General features: G+C 37.8%; 1 protein-coding gene across 1 annotated transcript in view; it reads left to right on the top strand.

Annotated features, from left to right (window-relative positions):
• The window catches only part of MEA1 (male-enhanced antigen 1), a 75,154-nt gene extending 66,535 nt beyond the window's left edge, over positions 1-8,619 (top strand). Inside the window, exon 2 of the mRNA XM_044061123.1 lies at positions 7,197-8,619. Within this exon, the coding sequence (XP_043917058.1) occupies positions 7,197-7,351 (155 nt within the window). The 3' untranslated portion in view covers positions 7,352-8,619. The remainder of the gene's footprint in view (positions 1-7,196) is intronic.
• Positions 8,620-8,972: the final 353 nt, after the last annotated feature.

The raw sequence follows: 8,972 nt of genomic DNA, 5'->3' as shown, positions 1-8,972 counted from the left end.
ATCATGAAGTGCAGTGGATTATCAAGGAGGAAGTAAGGCTAGCTATGAAGAAGATGAAGAATGGAAAGGCTGTTGGTCCAGGTTACATACCTGTGAAGCATGGAGGTGTTTAGGTGAAATGGCAGTGGAGTTTCTAACCAGATTGTTTAATGAAATCATGGAAAGTGAGAAGATGCCTGAGGAATGGAGAAAGTGATTTTTAAGAATAAGGGTGATGTGCAGAGCTGTAGTAACTACACCGTGAACAAGGCCAGAGATGCATTATTCTATACAGCCTCAGTATTCCTTGATCTTTACAAGGCCTTTGACACAATGTCTCATCCTTTACAACTGAGCACACTGTCTAACTTAGGCTTCTCACATAACACAATAAAATGGTTTCAGAGCTACCTCAAGGATGGTAAACAAACAGTGAAATGGTCCAGTGAACTCTCACTTTCTCCACAACCCTACTGGAGTCCCTCATTGCTCCATCCTAGGACCCCTACTCTTCAACATTTTCACAAACCTTCACACTGCCACTCACCCTGGGACCCTCATTCAGTACACTGATTCCACCATAATCTGTCCTACTCAGCCACTACCAGAACTACTTTCGAAAACTCAGCAGTCCTTTACTGCAGTTGAATCTGGGCTAAGAAATGCCCAGCTCTCTTAATCCAAATTAGACTAGACTAGTACTCTTTCATCCCAAACGCACCTCCCCTGTCACTGATCATTTTAACATCCTTGCATCTGACAACACTGTCATAGAAATAGTGCAGGAAACCAAACTTCTAGGAGTTATCATTGACAAACTTTCATTCACCCCCACCCCCCATATACTTCAAAATATAAAGAAAACTCACCAAAAACTAGTACTCTTGTATAGAAACAAACATTTCTTTACTGCAGCAAGCAAAATTACCCTTGCAAAAACATGTTTACTTCCCTCCCTTCTTTATAGTGCCCCTATTCTAACTAACATACTTCTACCATAAACAAGATGGAATAGTGCTACAACAAAGTTGCAAAGTTTGCCACAAGCTCTAAATATCACACACACCACTGTAAACCACTCCTGGAATTAAACTCCCTTTAACTCCCCAACCAACTTGCCTTTATTCAGCTATCCACCTTGCACAACCTTATTTTCAAGCCTACTGCCTGCCCTGCACTAGCCAATCTAGTCACACCTTACACACCAAATCGATCCCTACGATCAGAAGACAAAAGTCTCTTAGCTGTCTGAAAACCTACTGTGTATTCATACTCTCTCTCTACATTTTGGAATTCACTGCTGCTAGCTACCAGGTCTATGCCTGGCCTAACCGATTTCAAAGCCTCTTTAAAAGATCATCTCAAAAGTACATGGCTCTGCCTCTGCATAAAGCCTGCCTAATGCTCAGCTCTTCCTCTTCTTCCACATTAGCCTCATCCTTTTCTTCTGTCGCATTCCAGTCCCTCAGAGTCTGCAGGATATTAAGGCTCTTCTAACTCCTTCTGTGTTTTTATATCATATCCTTAAGTCACTGCTCAGGCTGTATTGCTTATATTCTTTTTAACTCTGTCACTGTCTTTCTGCATCAGTAACTTTCTGGTTATTTTCCTAACTGAAACTAACATTCTGGTTTTCATGTACTGCAACAGTCAGCATCACACATTGCACTACCTGTGTACTATTTTTGGACACTATCTACATCATGTATGGTGAGTGACTATTATTGTCTGTAATGTCTCAACTCTATAGAATCGTCTAGATATGTAGTATATGTTGTAACATCTTTTAACGTAGTTTGTTCTTTCAACTTATTTTTGTATAGTATTTCTAATGCCATTTGTGTTGTACTACATGTAGAGCATTTCTTTCTGGGCCTCTGCTGAAAATGGATTCTGTAGACCCAGTCAGACCACCTCAGTAAACAAATGTCAAAATTAAATAAATAAATAATGCCAGAGCACAAAAACTTTTTAGTGCAACATCTCGGGCAACAAAGTAGAAAGGGCTGTCGCCAAACTTAGGGCATCTATAACAAGGACGATAAGAAATCCTGTAGAGGTACTAGGAATTTTTTGGAAATTTTATGAAAGTTTGTAGAAAGCAGAGAAAGAGGGAGATTAATAAAAGATACAAATGGAATTGTTTTTGGAAGAATTAAATTTGCCAAGGCTAGAGGTAGAGTCTCAATTACTAATATGATAGGAGGAGATGAGATAAAAATGGTGATATATAACCAATCGACAGGAAAGTCCCTAGGAATAGATGATATTCCTGTGGAAGTTTGGAAGCTAGGAGGGAAAAAGATAAAAGATCTGGTTTGTTTAACAATATTTTAAGAGCACCAAAATCCTGGAAGAAAGTGATGGTGGCTGTAATACCTGAAGAGGGTAAAGACCCATCAGATCCAGCTTCATACAGGCCCATTTCAATCCTAAACCATGATTATAAAGTTTGTCTATAATAGCTAGACGAATGTTGAAGGCGATGCCAGAATTGATGGGCTTGGATCAGTACTGTTTTGTGGAGGAGAGGCAAACATTTAACATCAACAGAATATTGATGATCCAGAGGGAAGCTGAATGTAAGAAAATGCCACTGTTGTTGGTAGGACTTTATGCAGAGAAAGTAAGCTGGGAGTTTTATGAGCAGGGTAATGGAAGCATTTGCATTCCCTGATAAAATTTATAAGGTTTATTAGGAGGATGTATGAGGGAGCCGAGGCAAAAATTTAAGTGGATGGGTTCCTCTCTGATAATTTCTGTTTGAACAGAGGAACCAGGCATGGTGTCCTCTTTCCCCTTTGTTATTTGCACTAACAAGGCCTTACTTTATCTAGGCAATTTAGAATTGGCAAAGAACCACTGGCAAAGAAAATAAGAAATTCAGAAATTCAAGGATAAAATTGGTATGGTAGTCAAAGGCTGGCTGTATTGTGGATATTATTTTACACCTGATAAAACCAAAAAAGGGATATTTCAGTGTTTTAGAACATTTTTGAGTCAGTTTCATATCTTTTTGGGATACAAAAATAATGAAGCAAAAACAAAGGCAATAGCTGTAAAATTGTGTATCGATACACAAATTGGTTCAGCAATATCCATATTTATGGGGACTTGAGAAAATTATGTACTTAGGAGTATGGATTAAAAACATTTCTGGTGTGGCAGCTAAGAATGTATGTGAAGAGTCTGAACAAATTATACAAAAACTGCGAAACTGGAAGCTCTGTTATATGTGTATGGATAGCAAGATGCAAGCAGTCAATATGCATTTTAGTCCGTTTAGTTTTATACACAGGTCAGGCATATTTTTATCAACCAGAGATGTTGTGGATAGCAATTAATAAAGAGCTGAAGGATTTTTATCTGGGAGGGGAAGATGGCAAGAGTCAAGTGGGATAAACTGATTCTTCTAATTGAAAAAGGCAGTTTGAGATTACCCAATTTGAAGGGACATTTCACAGCTACACAATTAAGGCTCATATACATAGTGCAAGTAGAAACCTTTAATTCAAAGTGGAAAGTGACAATGATGAAATGGGGGAAAACTCAAGAAACAAGGAGAGACTGGGATTTTGGATGCAGATCCTTAAGGAGAATAATTATGCAGCATGTTATATTCATAAAGTAGCAGAAAGTATTCCAAGAACTAAGCCAACATGGGAATAGTGAAAGCAGATTCTGGCAATAGGGATGACTGCAATTAGGGATACAGACTGTAGGCAAGAGGGGGCTGGAATCTAATGGATAAAACTGGTAAAAGAACCAAGGTATTGGGAGCAAATAATTGGAGAGGGGGAGGTAATAGAATGGGAAGAGGCCAATAATTTATATTGCAGGATAGAGAATGGCTTCCTTATTGAGGATTGGTATTAGAATATAGGGAAAGAAATAGGGGATCCTAAGTGAAAGACCAGCACTTGTAGAGTTTTTAGTAGAATCTAGAACAGAAGCTGCTGTTAAAGGAATAATTAGTAGAGCAAACAAAATATAGCATGATAAGTATAAGAATCAATCAGACAAAGTTAGAAAGAATTAGGAAGAATGATTAGATAAGCAATTCACAAAGAAACAGTGGGGTGTATATGCATGTCTCCCAAATATGCAACAAAGACTGGAAAATTTTGAATCTTTGGAAGTGTTTACGTAAGTATTTTTTATACCCCAAGTAGACTTCAAAGAATTTTTCCTTAGGTAGACTGCAAATGTTGGAGGTATGATGGTCTTGGCTGCTTTCTAATGGCAAGGTTTGGAGCATACAAACATTGTGCTCTTTCAATTAACAGTTCCTGCTGTGAAATACCAATCAGTTGCTTATTTCTTCCTTCATAAAATTACTACAGTCAGTTCCTTCTAGTTTCCCTTTTACAGCAGAAAATCTCAGATTTTCCCTATGTGCCTTGCCCTCTAATTACACCATTTTTGAAATGCCTGTTTTTGTTCAGTCTCAAACTCAGCCTGCCTTTTCTTCATTTCGATCTCCGTTTGCAATTTCATCATCTCATCTGAGTAGATGTTTAAAGCTTCTTCCATTTTTCCAGCCTTTTGTTATTTGAGTTGATATACTCCTTGAGTTTTTTCTTTTTTTTAATCATCTCTGAGCATATTTGACTTTTTTTTTCCTGTAGATTACCAGAAGCCATGTCTTGCACCAAAGTCAGAGCTTGAACTGCTCTTTGCTGAACAGCAGCAGGATTCCTCCCAGTCAGTGTTTTCTCTTTACCTTCCTATTTGATTTTCTTTCAGGCTCTCTTAGTTTCTTCTTTGCTGGCATCCAGGAAGTGAACTTACTAGCCAGTAATTTATTTTACTAAAAGTGACAAGAGCCCCTGCTTTACTTTCATTTTCTTATTTCACATTGAGAAAACTGGAGGTAAGGTTTTAATCAGTGTGCTGCCATCTTGGAAAAGTCCAACTGAATGATTTTAGAGGCAAATGTATTGAATGTACTTCAGCCAGTATGCTGGGTCCACCTGTCCTAACACACTAATGACAATAATGATACTATGATGAATAGAGAAAAGAGTTGGAAGTAGATCAGAAATGTATCAAGATGTGCTACTGTAAGCTATTTCTAAGCTGTGAAAGTTATATTTTGACAGATTGCAAAATCTTTCTGCACCATAGAGCAGCTTGAGTAAAAGTGCATGTGTAAAGGTTCTTGCTTTGTAACTGATTTTTTTGTAGTCCACCAGACTTTTGATATAATGTTTTGTATAACAGTGGTTAAATACTTCATTTGTGAAAAGTTTCTATTGGACTGTTGGTTACAAGCAAAAGAGCAATTAACTAAGAAACCTAGAGCCTTTGTCAAACAAATTATATAACTTGTTTTAATATTTAGTGTTTGCCTGCTTGTGCTCCTGCAGTGTTAAGTCACTAAAGCTCAATTGAAAATTTTGATTTAAACAAATCTGGTTAACGTCATAGGGGAGAAACTTAAGATTCTGAAAGAAGAAAAAAAAAACAGGAATGGAGAACAAGGGTGTGAAGGCTGCTTTGTAGTATATGCACATACAGACTGCAAGACATGCTAAATGAAAAATGAGGCCACCTGTACGTATGTTGGACCACATGCTATCAGCTGAGTGCTGCAAGATGGTGGACAGGGGTACCATGCCCATTGCCACTATCAGTACTGCACAGTGTATGGTTGATGATGGTGTATTAGTGGAGAGGTGTATTGCCCCCACACTGAAGCAGGAGGACAACATTGATACGTAAGGGCCTGCCACAGACAGTCATGCATACTTGCACTGATCCAGTTCTGTAACCCACCGGTGTATGCATCTTGAGAGAATGATAGCTAGGAAAAGTTCACCACACTGGAGTCCAAGGTGTCATTGTAGTCCCTATACACCTATAGCATGCATATCCTTGAAGGGTAAAAGAGATGGGACTTTTTAGGACCAGGCATTGCAGGGAGTGGTGCAGGACATCAGTGCTGTGGGTGGCCATAATATGTTGCTAGTGCATTCAGACACAGAATATTGCCAGGGACAGGTCCACTACAGGAGGTGGACCACCAACAAAAGTGTCTCACAGAGGTGGAAAAGTTCCTTGCAATCCTGTTTGGAGCAGATGAGAGAACCCTCGCACTAGGCTGTGGTATGAATGTGGGAGCTGGGCCATATCATATGTATATTATCTTTATACTGCCACAAGTACCTGTGGTGGAGCACCCTTGTACACTTGCAAGCTGTGGAGTCAATGGGAAAAATCCGCTCATGAATGCTACAAGGACACCCAAGGGAATATGCCATCCAACTGTGGCTTTCTGATGATAGCTTATTCTTTTGAGAGTGTCACATTTTGTTTTCCTTCTTTAAAGTAAGAAGAAGCATTTGTATAGTCACATTTTTGTTTCTGTTTTTTTTTTTCCTTTCCTTTTGTCTCTCTAGCTTTTTAAAGTTTCAGTATTTTTTTGTCTGATGCATTAATATTTCCCTAGTCAGTTATTTTCCACTCATTATATCTTTGACAGTTGTACAGGTTTATTCCATCTATGATCTATATAGTCTGCCTCATGTACAGGAAGTATTAGGTACCTGTTCAGTAAATATAACAAATAATTGGGTAAAACAATCACTGAGTAGTGGTGGGGATGAATGCTGAGGTATCAGATGTCTGCTGTGGAGGGGGGATGGCTTGCACTTTTAGATAGATATTTATAACAAAACTAAAGTAATATAAATAAGCATCACAGCAAGATTGTGAAGTATTTATTTATTTATGCTTGAATGCTTGCTTCGACTCTTGCTTTATTGACCAGCTTAGTCCCATTATGCCTGTGACCACTTTTCAGACGTGACCTAAGCTGGTGTTCATACTGGGTAAGGGAAATTTGGCCAGGCCACGGATTCCACTACTCTCTTTCTTAAATGTCACGACTCTTTATTTTAAATGTCGTAGGATCTTTTCCATGCACCTAAGCTGCCACCAACTCTGGCAGGTTCAAACTTGGTTTATCATCTCATTTGAAGTTGGAAGCACTGAGATTTGAAAACAAAAAAGCAAAATCTGGCAGTAGTAATTAGGCTAGCAACACTTGGTATTTGTTTAAATACGGAGACGGTCATTCTGCAGTTCATTTGGCTGGTAAATATCTTGCTACAAGCATATGTGCAGGCAGTTGATACACATGTATGCAATGACTGATGAGCATGATTGTGCAGCCTTTAACAGTACTCTCTTTTTGATATATTTATGTTTCACAGAGCATGTGGAGTTAGTAAAGAGGACAATGGCAGATATAAAACTTCCAGCAATTTCAATCCCAGCATGGGCCAAAGAGATGTCAAATGATCAATGGACAGACATTGTGCAGCAGGCAGTCCAGTCACGGCAGTCTTCAGCTGGACTGACAGAATAAGTGACAAACTCCATGAGAGTACATGAAGAGGAAATGATGTTGAAAAGGACTTGGGTGTCACATTCCTGTTATGTAAATAAATAAATAAGCTAATATAATGACTGGAACCAGCCTGGGGATGTTTCAGAAGTTTAAAGTATTGGTAAGGAAGAGTTATATACTCTGTGTGTCTAGGAAATTAGGAGGTAAATATTGTGTTATTCTGGTTACAAGCAATTTACTGTACATGGTTGAGAATATAGTTCCGTTATCCACACAGAAGCAAACTGATTTACTACAGATATTTTTAAGAAGCAGCTTTACAAGCTGGGTACCCATCTTTTGGTGGTGTGTTCTGATGTCCGCGTTTTTGCTTTTGCCATTCACAGTTTGGTTCATTCATATTAGTTCAATCATCTCTGCTGTAGTCCTGTGCCTTAGATTCTGGCATTGAAAATTAATGACTTTTCTAAACTATATTTTTCCCAGATCACAGCAATAGCCATAAACCCTCAAAATTTTGAAAAAAAAAATCCTGTGCAAAAATGAATGAAATTTTAGTGCATCAGTTTATCAATTTAGTACTTTCACTGAAGCTTTCTGAAACTGTTTTACCCACCATTTTTATCAGTTAACAGTCTAGCAGTGTAAATAACTTTAAAACACTTAAAGTTTTCTAAAATGTTTAGCTTAAAAAAAAAGCTTGCAGTTTAATTCCATGTTTAGTCCTTTAGGTTTAACTGTATCAAGTATAAAAAGTTTCTTTGTTGCTAGCAGCATTTTTCTATTTTTATTTTCTTTTTTACTTTTTATGCACGATCAAAGGCTGCAAAAGTCACTCAAAGCATCTTGCATGTTTATTGTTTATATGGATTGCTAAGACATTACTCTGTTTTAGCTTGTTTCAAATGTTCTTGAATGCTGCCTCATTTCACTGTTTGTCTCTCTAGAGTAACATGACCCACAGCTACATTAACCTACAGTTAGACCATTCTGAGTCACTTTCGTACAAAACCTGTTTTATATGTCTGACACTTCACCCTCCCACACATATTGATGCACATTACAGCTTGCACAAAACACTGTACTGCTCTATTTGCAAGATTAAGTATCCTTTTTACTTGGGGAAATAGCTTATTACTTAAATCTGTGTTTTGCTTCCTCTGTGAGAAATAAGGATCGTTGTATAGTATCTGCTAAGTCAGGCCTGGAAGAAGTATGACATATTTTTATCTGTAATTACTTGGCCATCTTGTGTACCAAATAAAAGCAGATACTCTTTTACCTTCTATGGCTGTTTTTGTTTCTACCTTATTCTTCATAAATGCATCTATACACATTAGCATATGTACGTCTCAACCTCTTAGAGCAAAAAATCTGGACAAAACCTAAAATGATGGGGGATATTGTTCTTACAAACTTAGAAATTGATAGAATAATATGTTTTGCATTAGCATGAATTTTCTGAAGGATGTGGAGTCTTAAACTCAAATGTTTGTCATTATTCAATGACTTCAATCCTCAGCTATTTGCCAGAAAAGTGCAGATTTTAAGAGGAACACCAAAAATATGAAGCAAAAATCTGTACAGTTGAGAGGTAATAGTCTGACTTGTCTGTCTGATTACTTCAGTTAGTCTGTGG

The sequence above is a fragment of the Protopterus annectens genome, chromosome 1.part0, assembly GCF_019279795.1.
Source record: "Protopterus annectens isolate FY-2018-M chromosome 1.part0, PAN1.0, whole genome shotgun sequence".
In the NCBI taxonomy this organism is placed as follows: Eukaryota; Metazoa; Chordata; order Ceratodontiformes; family Protopteridae; genus Protopterus; species Protopterus annectens.
Note: the sequence above shows the minus strand (reverse complement) of the source record. Positions and strands in the feature narration are given on the sequence as shown.